Raw genomic sequence first — 12,410 nt, 5'->3', positions numbered from 1 at the left:
TTTTTATTATTATGAATTCTTTTTTATTTTTTCATTTTCAATATTCAAATATAATACATCTAATCAATTAAAGTTAATTTTTATTATATTTATAAATATGATATTGAGTTGATATCAATTTTATATAAATTTAAAAATATAAAAATATTTCCCGTGCATTGCACGGGGTGCAAATGCTAGTTTATGAAAATTGACAATCTTAATAATCAATTAAATTCAATTTATTAAATTAAATGCCATAGAATATTGTATACTTTATTGTTATGATAAATCCTAATTAAAAGTTATAAAATACAATAAATCTAAGAAACTGAAATGGAAGAAAAAAAAAATTAAAATATTGAAAGTGAACTATACAACACGATAAAAATGGAGTACTAGAATATCTCTATCGGAGTTTTTTTTTTTTTTTTTTTTGAAACCATCTCTATTGGATTTTAAATGCTCAGTAATTGCGGAAAATGATGGTAGGTTGCGTGATTATTGAACGAGAATGTTTGTAGCTTATTGATAACCGGACGTTACGTGTAAGTTAGATTTTACATAGTGTTTCGTTTTGCTGTGTCACACATACATCATTATGTCTAATTATAGAGACCTATCACGTTCACGTACGCTCTCCATCCTAATAAAATTTATATTTTTAATAAAAAAGACTATACGTGATAATTCTCACATAAGAATATAATCCCTCGTAATTCTATATTCATAATGGCTCGTTTTCCTTTTTCATATGTTTCATTGATAATTACTTATTTTTTTAATTATTTAATTAATAATGACATGTTCCAAAAAAAAAATCACCTTCTCTCATAGACTCCACTATTTTCTACTACTTTTATTCTTTAATAAATCTTGTTCTTAATAATTATGCCGTAAAATAATGAATCATTATCAATAAGGAGGAGAATGTATATAATTATTGATGACACAAATTTTAATAAATGTTTTAGAAATAGAGAAAATAATTGACTTTATTGTAAAGTATGAATAAAAAATAAGGAGTTGGTGATGAAATAATGTCCAAATATATCAAATGCAGACTCTTATTGGATATCCAAAAATAATGTACATTTTTATAGGATGGAAAGAGTATATAGTAATGGTCGTTTCCCTCAGCGCTCGCATTATACTGTGCATGTGAGTCCTACTTGGCGTCGTATGATCCGTATTTCTGATTCTGCTCATTGTCATATTATGTGGTCCTTGGGGAATGGTAGGATCAGTTTCTAGGATGACATATGGTTTGGGGATCGCCCTTTGAGCTCCTATAGTCATCCCGGAAATGGTCACACTTTCCCGAGTATTTGTGATTTTTGGCATGACTATGCTTGGGACGAGACTCGTTTGCATGACCTATGTGATTTGCATGATTTTCCTGCTGATTTAATTGTTGCTCTGAGCTGGACGCCGATTGTGATGGGAACGGAGGATGTGATGCGTTGGGATTTGACCAGCCATGGTGAGTTCTCGACTTCCTCTACCTGGGATCTTGTCCGGAGACGGCTACCCAGGCAGACTTTGTTTGCTGATATTTGGAGTGATTGTCTTACCCCTACCATTTCTGTTTTCCTATGGCGTCTGTTATTTTATCGTCATTTTGTTGATTCTTGCCTCCAATCGCGGGCATTTCTCTTACCTCCATGTGTTTGTGTTGTGAGTCTCCTCAGTTTGAGTTGTGTCTGCATATGTTTCTGTGGAGTGAGACTGCTTTGAATGTTTGGGCTCATTTTGACTCTTGGTTTCCTTCACTGCACACACCTTCTCACACGAGCACTGATATTGCACGTAGAATAGGTCACTGGCGGCAAGCCTTCCCTAGGGAGGTGGTATTTCACGAAACCAACATCTAAACTATAAAGTGAAATCACAAGCTATACCTAGTGCGATTGACTGAAGAAGATGAAGTAAAATGATCGGAAACCTTGCACGAGAGAGAAAGTAGCTGTTGTATTCAAAGATATGAGATAGCGTAAATACAAGACACGAGTTCATGCTCTATTTATAGAGTATATGGAAGGGTAAAATAGTGAAATCGGTGCTAGCACATGCATTTGGCGTGATCGAAGGGCATATCAGTAATTTCGTCTTTACGCGGGAGGTTTCTCGCATTTCTGGTGACTCCGCCAACGGAGATGACTCCTCTGACGAAGATGACTTCTTTGGCGACGTAGACTTCTCTGACGAAGATGACTTCTCTGGCGACGTAGACTTCTCTGACGAAGAGTGATTTCTCTGGTGGCGTAGACTTCTCTGACGAAGATGACTTCTCTGACGAAGATGACTTCTCTGGCGACGTAGACTTCTCTGACGAAGATGATTTCTCTGGTGGATGAAATTCCTCTGGTAAGAATGATTCTTCTGACCAGCTTGACTCCTCTGGTGAGGATGGTTTCTCTGATGGATACACTTCTTCTGTCATATTCGTCCCGCTGATGAGGTCGATTCCTCTGATCTGTATCCTTTCCCTATTCTGCACATATTACTCCTCATCAACCACTCCCCCCTCTAGTCTGGTTGAACCGGGTACTCTTCGCGTTCAACCAATGGAGTATTGTGAAGACCAACACTAGGCTGTTTTCCTTGATCCTCTTTGGTGTTTTTGTTACTCCCACCCCTGGTCTGGCTAGTTCACTCTAGCATAGTGCAACTTGTCAGAGGATTCGCCCGCGTGGATGACGTCACCTGCATTAAATGCCTGCCCGATCTACAGTGCTTTTCCCGTACCCCGAGGTTACTTTTTAACCTTTGCAACCTTTCGCCTCCCCGTAGGGATTTTCAGCCGTTGATTCATTTCCATAGGGCACGTGTCGTCCATCCCGTATGTTGGTAGTTGCCCGCGTACATTTTTACTTAGTCGATTCGAACTCCCCTTTTTCACTATTCTTCTTCTCCGATTTTCTCGAACTCCTTCATCTGCAAATTCCGGCGATTCTCCCTCCTGTTCCGGCGTACCTTCAGCGATCCTTCCGCTCCGGTATTTACAGTCAAACCTTATTTGACCTAGGTAATTCGCATACCCTCATCTCCCAATTCTTGTGATTAGTTGTAGCGTAGTGGTGTAATTATTGGTGCTCTGATTGAGCGTGCTAGAAACCCTAGGATTGACATTTCCGATGATGGCCTCCACTTCCGCTCCTCAACCCTTGCGTTCGCCCTCTCCTTCTTCCCGAACTTCTTCATCTTCCTCTCCCCAACTCCAGGATCTTGATAATTTCCCTTCCCCCTCTGCCTCTTATGACTCTCAAACTGTCCCCAGTTCTTCTCAGCCTAAGAAAAGGGGTAAGAAAACCCCCCAACCCCCAAAGCGTGTTCCTGAATCCCTCCTTGGCGTCGCGGCGGTTAACAAATTGGAGAGCAAGTGTCGACACCCCGAAGGTTTAAAATTCGAGGCCTTCTCTAAAGGTTCAACACCTCCCGAGAGCCTTCGCCACCCCAGGGTAATAGTCATCTGGCAAGCCCAAATAGACGCTGGCCTAAGGCTTCCTCCTCCTACCCTTCTGGTTGATGTCTGCAACCATTTTCGTATCCCTTTTTTTCAAGTCGCTCCATCTGCCATCCGAAGACTATACGCCTTCCATATCCTTTGCCGAGCCCACGGTGTTAAGGACACCGCCAAACTGTTCTGTCAGACCCAATCTCTTCGTATGCAGGGCAATCCCTTGTATAGCTTTGCGGGTCTTCGAAGATATCCTACTTTTTTTCTTTCCTCTCTAAATTCTTCTGATGGCGGCTTTTTGAGCTATTATTGTTATGTGCGCACCCTTTTCGGCACCTGGCGCGATTATCATGTTCGGGAACTAGAATGGCATAATCCTCGGACTACTTATAGACCAGCCTCCCTAGAAGCCCCCTCGGTCTCTGACTTGGAGGTCATAGCCCGTCTGAATGCTATGAACAAAGCCCAGCCCTTAGACTGTAAATACCTTGCTGAGAACAATTCGGCTCTGGCATACAATGGCATGTTTCCCCAATATCCCAAGAAATCAATAGGTAAAGAATATGAATTAGAAAATACATTAACTTTTGTTACCCTGATTTTAAAGATGTGGAATTTTGATTTGCAGACATGTCTTGGAGAAAGAAATGCGGGGACAATTTGCCTATCGTTGCTTCTCCTGTTCCCAGTGGGGAGCATGGCTCGGGGGATTCTGCTTCCCGAACCGCTCCCTCAGAACAACCAGCTGGGGCCGAGCTGATCATCATTCCCCCTGTGATAGAGGTCCCAGAGGGAAATATGGGAGTCTCCCGCACGTTTGATGCCGAGGAGGTTGATGCGGGTAGCCTTGTTCACAGGCGCGGATGCCCCAGTACTGGTGATACATCAGGTGCCGGTGAAGAAGATGTCCAGATTGTGGACATTACCGATGAAATTCCCTCGCCTGATTCGGTCCCGGGCGTCACCCTCACCGAGCTTTCAAAGAAGAGGAAGAGAGGTTCTCTGATTTCCGTAGGTGAGAAGGAGAAACAAGAGAGCCTGAAGAAGGCTGGCAAGTCTCAAGAACCATCGAAGAAGTCTGCTGGTGGTTCGAAGGTCCTCCCGTCTGCAGTGGAAAAGGGCAAGGGGCCAGCGAAGAAGTCTGCTGGTGGTTCTAAGGTTCCCCCTTCTGCCGGGGGAAAGGGCAAGGGCAAAGCTGTGGTGCCCCCTGCTGATGAACCAGAGGATGTTGTTCCTGGGCCGATTTCGAGTTTGTCGGGGCAGGAGTTGATTGATGCCTTGATAGCTCGTGTCCACTCAAAGGACCAGGAGAAAGTGGAAAAGCTGACCCGAGGGGCTTTAGCTACTCAGTTGTGCCAGTTGGCTCTTCAGGTACCCTGCTTATTATACTTTTATTATAGAGAAAACGAAGTTACTAACCTCTTTATTGTTCTGTCGGAACCCATTTTGTTTTCTTGCAGGTGGAGGCTCGGATGTGGGGGGCTGTTAAGTGCATCCATGACTACGACATGTCAGAAAAAGAGAGAGAGAAGGAACAGGCGGATATCGCTAAGCGTGATGACGACGTGGCCGGGGTGGTGGCGCGTTTGAGTAAAGCTGAAGCGGAGATTGCTGAGCTGAAGGCTCAGTTGTCCCAAGCAGAGGTGGAGAAGTCCTCCCTAGTTTCTGAACTGACAAGGACGACCAAGGAAAGCCATGAAAACCTGGCCAGGTTCAAGGCGGGATATGAAGAAGCCTACAAGGAGACCCGGCGTGATTGGAAGAAGATGCTCGTGGAGGCGCAGAACCGTGCCTATGTCTTGGGAGCGCGAGACCAACGCCTGGAGTATTTCTTGTCTCCGCAGGGTCAACACTTTCTGGGGTTGGTGCTGGAGGGCACCTTGGCGGCCTTCAAGCAGACTCAAGAATACCTGGAGGACTTCGGACCCCTCTTTGCCTATGTGATACAGCAGTCCGCCTCCAATGCGTTAGAGATGGCGGGGGCGACCTCGGAACAGCTCGCTACCCTGGATCTGCATGCCTTGATGGAGAACCTTAATGATGAAGAAATAAATAAGCTGATGGGGATCCCTGCGAATTCTCCGGGGAAACCAGAATGGTGGTATCCAGTGCTGGAGAGGGCCATTCCCTATTTCGTCTTTGGGGTTGGGTCTGCTTCATTACCCTCCGCTCCAATGTATATGCCTGCTTTCTCTGCTTCCCTGGTGGGCTTTGTGAACCGGCTGCGGGATCCCACTAACAAAAGCACCCGAAAATTTTCTCAGTACGGCGTGGTGCCTCATCTGCCCTCTGATTTGGCGGCCTCTGTTTCTGAAGATTCCGCTTCCTCCTCTTCTGCAATGGATCAGCTTTTTACTCTGTATCGAGATGAGAAAACGTATGTACAAGAAGCTGTGAAACTGCTGGACTTGGGAGTCCGTCTCCCCAAGGTGAAGGAAGCTGGCATGCTGCCAGTGTTTACAGAGGGAGCTGCTTTTGGCCAGATCCCTACGGGTGGTGCCCCTTCTCTGGTCTCCTCTGCCTCTGTTCCTGCTTCTTCTACTCCTGCTGAAGATTCCTCTGCTCCCCTCTCTTGATGTCTCCTATTTTTCCCCTGACTTTATCAAAGGAAATTTTTGTAACTCTTAAATTTGTACAAACTTAGCACTTACTTCTCGCTTTTGGATGTACAGCTGTGCCTCCTTGGCATGTTTTTATGAAATTTCTTCCCTACTTGCGTTGCTTTTCTCCCTTTGTTCTTTGTGTTGTTTTGCTGCTCGTTCATGTTAGATTTGTATTTGGCCTGGTTTGGCTCGTCATGGTTGTTGTCGATGTTTCTTTGATTTTCTCCTTCGAGATTTCTCTGCTTTCTGCTTTGGGGGTTCCGCTGATTCCTCTGGCGAGGACTTTAGTAGACTCCCCTGGCAAGGATTTGGCAGACTCCTTTGGCGAGGATTTTGGTGATTCCTCTGGCGAGGATCTGGTTGACTTCTCTGCCGGAGACCTCGCCGCCTCCTCTTACGAGGATTTGGTTGACTTCTCTGCCATAGATTTCGCCGCCTCCTCTTACGAGGATTTGGTTGACTTCTCTGCCAGAGATTTCGCCGCCTCCTCTTACGAGGATTTGGTTGATTTCTCTGATAGGGATCTCACCGCCTCCTCTTACGAGGATTTGGTTGATTTCTCTGTTAGTGATTTTGTGATTACTTTTCATCCAAGCGCTCCTTTGTTGCTTCCCATCCAAGCACTCCTTTGCTGCTTCCCATCCAAGCTTGAGCATTCTGCGCGGAGCATGGAAGACCCGGGGGGTGCAACCAACTTTCGCGGCTTACGATTAAATAGTAACCCTCTGCGCAGAGCATGGAAGACCCGGGGGGTGCAACCAACTTTCGCGGCTTACGATTAAATAGTAACCCTCTGCGCGGAGCATGGAAGGCCCGGATAGCACGACCAACTTTCGCGGCTTACGATTAAATAGTAACCCTCTGCGCGGAGCATGGAAGACCCGGGGGGTGCAACCAACTTTCGCGGCTTACGATTAAATAGTAACCCTCTGCGCGGAGCATGGAAGGCCCGGATGGCACGACCAACTTTCGCGGCTTACGATTAAATAGTAACCCTCTGCGCGGAGCATGGAAGGCCCGGATGGCACGACCAACTTTCGCGGCTTACGATTAAATAGTAACCCTCTGCGCGGAGCATGGAAGGCCCGGATGGCACGACCAATTTTCGCGGCTTACGATTAAATAGTAACCCTCTGCGCGGAGCATGGAAGGCCCGGATGGCACGACCAACTTTCACGGCTTACGATTAAATAGTAACCCTCTGCGCGGAGCATGGAAGGCCCGGATGGCACAACCAACTTTCGCGGCTTACGATTAAATAGTAACCCCCTGCACGGAGCATGGAAAACCCGGGGGGTGCGACCAACTTCCGTGGCTTACGGTTAAGTGCAACCTTTGCACGGAGCATGGAGGACCCGGGGGGGTGCAACCAACTTTCGTGGCTTACGATTATGTGCAACCTCTGCGGGGAGCATGGAAGGCCCGGATGGCACGACCAACTTTCGCGGCTTACGATTAAGTAGTAACCCCCTGCACGGAGCATGGAAAACCCGGGGGTGCAACCAACTTCCGTGGCTTACGGTTAAGTGCAACCTCTGCACGGAGCATGGAGGACCCGGGGGGTGCAACCAACTTTCGTGGCTTACGATTATGTGCAACCTCTGCGCGGAGCATGGAAGGCCCGGATGGTACGACCAACTTTCGCGGCTTACGATTAAGTAGTAACCCCCTGCACGGAGCATGGAAAACCCGGGGGGTGCAACCAACTTCCGTGGCTTACGGTTAAGTGCAACCTCTACACGGAGCATGGAGGACCCGAGGGGGTGCAACCAACTTTCGTGGCTTACGATTATGTGCAACCTCTGCGCGGAGCATAGAAGGCCCGGATGGCACGACCAACTTTCGCGGCTTACGATTAAGTGGTAATCCTCTGCGCGGAGCATGGAAGGCCCGGATGGCACAACCAACTTTCACGGCTTACGAGCGCTTCCCTCTGATTTGCAGGGTGATTCCTCTGCTTTTCCCCTTGACCTGTTGCGAGACAATTTTTGAATTTAAAAATTGGGGATTAGGGGTATACACCCTACTCCCCCCTCTGGTGACATGTGCAATACTCTGTTATGAACATGTTGGCCCAATTATTTCTTGTTCCATCACCGACCCATAAACTCGCGTGAGCCCATTACCCCTTGGCCCCTTTCTTAGGCCCAATACCGTCTCTATATATACCCCTCCATCCTTCATGACCTAGCTCAGAATCCCTTATTTCTTTTCCGCCGCCCCAAACTGCTCTCCTCTCAAACCCTAGATCTCCCGTCTTTTTGGCTCAAGATGCCTTCTTATCTTGGTTGTAACGCCCTCAGTCGGGGGAGTGAGTCCTGCTAAGAAAGTACTCAGTGTTGGAGGCTGAAAAGGCAGGACTCTCCCCCACCTGAGGGTTTTATCTCCAGGGTTCCTGAAGAAAGCTCCTTCCCTGTATCGTCCCTAGCTTGGTTATAAGGCACTCAAGTATGGGAAGTTCCCCTCAGAACATTCACATCCTTGAAGGCTTTGCTTTTCCCTCTGTGCTCCCAATGCAGATCTCTAGCTTTGTGGTTGTAAGGAGCGGACTTCCCGTATTTGAGAGCATTATTACCGGTTTCCCGAGATCTGGACGTTGGTTGGTCTTTTCCTCCGTATTCTTTCCTTTTGGCATTTTGACTTGTTGTTTCTCTTGGTATTCTGCAGGCATGGGGTAGATCTGGAGTAGATCTGAGAAGTGGGGATGTTCCAACGGAGCGGAAGAACCTGGAGTGTTGGCGCATGGAAGAAAAATCGCCGATCCCTGATGTTTGCTTTTCCCTTTTGACCTACTGAGAAGTGGTTTTGTGTTTGTTGTTTCCTTTGACCTGCTAAGAAGCAGTTTGTATTTGTTTCTCCCTTGACCTGCTAAAAAGCAGTTTTGTATTTTGAATTTGAAAATTGGGAACTACGGGTATACACCCTACTCCCCCCTCTGGTGACATGTGCAATGCTCTACATGAACATGTTAAATAGTATATGTAATGTAAGAAAGCAATAATTGAAATAAATGAACACAACACCAGGGAATTCCCTAGAACCACATAGCTGTTTTATTGATATTATGGCCCCGGACCTCGTTAAAACCCCTGTGGGGAAAAAGAGTATCCGGTCTACAAGTGATTACTCCTGCTAAGTAGCAGTTATACATAGAACTTTTTTAGCGTGTTTATATTCCATGGCCTGGGGAGAGCTCTGCCGTCTGAATCCAACAATGTGTACGCTCCGCCACCCAAGACTTCTGTAATGATGAATGGTCCTTCCCAATTTGCTTCAAACTTGCCCACTGCCTTTAATGCGTCGGCTCTTTTTAGTACCAAATCGCCCTTAACCAGCTTCCGTGCTCTGACCCTCTTGTCGTACCCTGCTTTAATGACACTCTTATACTTTGCTGCTCTGATTTGAGCTTCTTCCCGCTGTGCTTCCACAAGGTCGAACTCAGTTCTTCGAAGATCAGCGTTATGCTCCGTATCATAGGTGATGATGCGGTATGATTCCAGTCTGGCCTCCGCTGGTATCATTGCATTGGATCCGTATACCAGCGTGAAAGGTGCTTCGCCCGTTGCTGTCTTTGGGCTAGTTTGGTAGGCCCAGAGAACGGTGTCTAACTCTTCCACCCATTTCCCTCTGCTCTGATTCAACCTCTTTTTAATCCCTTCACAGATTGTTCTGTTGGCTAACTCTACTTGGCCATTTGCTTGTGGATGAGCCACTGAGACGAAACGCTGAGTGATGTCCATTCGATCACAGAAATCTGCTATCCTCTGCCCTGTAAACTGAGTCCCATTGTCAGACACAATGATTCTCGGTACCCCGAATCTGCAACAGATGTTCCTCCAAATGAAACGTTCCACTGTCACTTCATCGATCTTGCCCACAGCCTCAGCCTCAACCCATTTAGAAAAATAATCTACTGCCACAATAAGAAAGCATTTTCTTCCCAGTGCTGTAGGCAACTTCCCAACTATATCAATGCCCCATTTGTCAAACGGATATGCCTCGTACATGACACCCGTAGGCTCCCCTGGTACATTGATTCGCCCAGCATGTCTCTGGCAAGCTTCGCACTTGCGGACGAACTCTCTGGCTTCCTTGTTGATGTGAGGCCAGTAGAACCCGGCCCGGACAATTTTGCGTACAAGATCCCGAAATCCCGTATGCCCACCACAACAACCTGAATGAATTTCTTTCAAAGCAAAATTAGCCTCTTCTGGAGATAAGCATTTTAGCAAGGGCTGAGTAAAGGATCGTTTGAAGAGTTGATCGTTGATTAAGCAGTAATTCTCATAGCGAGCCCTCTGATTGGATTCTCTGCTCAGTCGTTTCCCTGTCTTCAGAAAGTGTATAATCGGAGCCCGCCAATCGTCCCTGATTTCTACCGAGAAAACCTGCGAAGTCTCCATCTCTCTGGTATCACAGAGTAAAATAATTTCATCATTCCAAGTTTGCTCCACCGCACTAGCCATGCGCGCCAATAAGTCCGCTTTCGTATTTTCCTCTCTGGCAATTTGCTCGATCCTGAATTCCATAAACTTTTCTTTCATTTCACTGATTTTGGAATGGTACGCTCTCATCCGCTGATCCTTGATGCTATAAGTCCCTAAAAACTGTTGGGCAACCAATTGGGAGTCTGTCTTTATGATGACACGCTCGGCTTTGAGCTCTGACAGGATATGAGCCCCTCTGACCACGGCCTCATACTCCGCTTCATTGTTGGACAATCGACAAGTGAATTTGATGGCGAACTGGTATGTCCCATAACCCGGTGAAGTGATATAAACCCCGATCCCACATCCTTCTTTCGTTACGGATCCATCCACAAAGGCCACCCAAAACTCTGGTACAGGACGACGAGTTGTTTCTTTTATGAAGTCTGCCAACGCTTGCGCTTTGATCGCCGTTCTCGGCTCATACTCTACATCATACTCCCCTAACTCCACAGCCCATTTAACCATTCTTCCCGACAAATCCGGGCGCCCCAAAACTTGTTTGAAGGGTAGAGACGTGCGTACTACCACTCGGTGTGAAAGAAAATAGGGCCTCAACTTTCTGGCCGTGACCATGACTGCCAGAGCAGCCTTCTCAATCTCTGTGTAATTTTGCTCAGGCCCTTGTATGATTCTGCTGACAAAATAGATAGGCTTCTGGTGACTTCCCTCTTCTCTGATAAGCACAGAGCTGATCGCATCCTCCCCCACCGCTATATACAGATACAATGTTTCCCCCGGGACCGGCTTGGTCAGAGTCGGTAGCCTGGCTAGATACACTTTAAGATCCTCAAATGCCGCTCTGCATTCCTCTGTCCATAGAAACTTAGTTCCCTTCCTCAGTACTTTGAAAAACGGCATGCTGCGTTCTGCCGAGCGTGATATAAATCTGCTCAGAGCAGTGATGCGCCCATTCAGAGTCTGCACTTCCTTGATTCCTCTAGGCGGTGTCATTTCCATAATAGCTTTGACCTTTTCTGCATTAACCTCAATCCCTGCAGGCGTGACCTTATATCCCAAAAACTTCCCTGTTGTAACTCCAAAGGTGCATTTCGCTGGATTCAGCATAAGCCGATGATCTCTGACCACCGTGAAGATTTCCTCCAGATCAGAAACATGATCCTCTGCCCTGACACTCCGTACAAGCATATCATCCACGTATACCGAAATGTTCTTGGCCAATTGTTCTTTGAAAATTTTCTCCATCATCCGCAGATATGTAGCTCCCGCATTTTTTAAGCCAAAAGGCATACTTCTCCATCCATACACCCCGCAATAGACGGCAAATGCCGTTTTGGCAATGTCTCCCTTATTCATCCTGACTTGATGATATCCCTGGTATGCATCCATCATGGACAATAAAGCACACCCTGAAGTGGTATCCACCAGCTGATCAATCATCGGCAGAGGATAATGGTCCTTTGGGCAAGCAGCATTTAGATCTCTGAAATCCACACACATCCTCCAGGTGTTTGTTTTCTTGGGTACCATCACCGCGTTTGAAATCCACTCCGGGTATTGCACTTCCACAATGTGCCCTGCTTCCAACAATCCGTAGACCTGTTCCCTTATTGCCGCGTCCTTCTCTGCCCCAAAATTCTTTGTTCTCTGCTTTACCGGCTTCACCTTAGGGTCCACGTTGAGGCAATGCTCTGCCAACTTTCTGTCAATCCCCTTTAAGTCGGTGGTACTGAATGCAAACACGTCTGCATTTCTTCGAAGACAACCAATGAGTTCCTCTCTGACCTGATCACTCATGGCAGACCCAATCTTTGTCTAGAAACCCTCTTTCCCTGGAAACAATTCGATCATGTTGCAGACATCACTGGTGGACACCAGCGCGGTTTTTTCTGTGCTATCTCTGTCTTTTAATAAATCCGC

General features: G+C 46.6%; 1 protein-coding gene across 1 annotated transcript; it reads left to right on the top strand.

Moving 5' to 3' along the window:
* Nucleotides 1-3,948: 3,948 nt before the first annotated feature.
* LOC130990917 (uncharacterized) lies at nucleotides 3,949-6,015 on the top strand. The gene is made up of 3 exons (XM_057915145.1): nucleotides 3,949-4,810; nucleotides 4,900-5,643; nucleotides 5,704-6,015. The coding sequence occupies exons 1-3, from the start codon at nucleotides 4,070-4,072 to the stop codon at nucleotides 6,013-6,015; spliced, it is 1,797 nt and encodes a 598-aa protein (XP_057771128.1). The 5' UTR covers nucleotides 3,949-4,069.
* The last annotated feature ends 6,395 nt before the right edge of the window (nucleotides 6,016-12,410 follow it).

This window comes from Salvia miltiorrhiza, chromosome 6, assembly GCF_028751815.1.
Source record: "Salvia miltiorrhiza cultivar Shanhuang (shh) chromosome 6, IMPLAD_Smil_shh, whole genome shotgun sequence".
NCBI lineage: Eukaryota > Viridiplantae > Streptophyta > Magnoliopsida > Lamiales > Lamiaceae > Salvia > Salvia miltiorrhiza.
The sequence above is the reverse complement of the archived record's forward strand: the minus strand, read 5'-3'. Positions and strand labels throughout refer to the sequence as shown.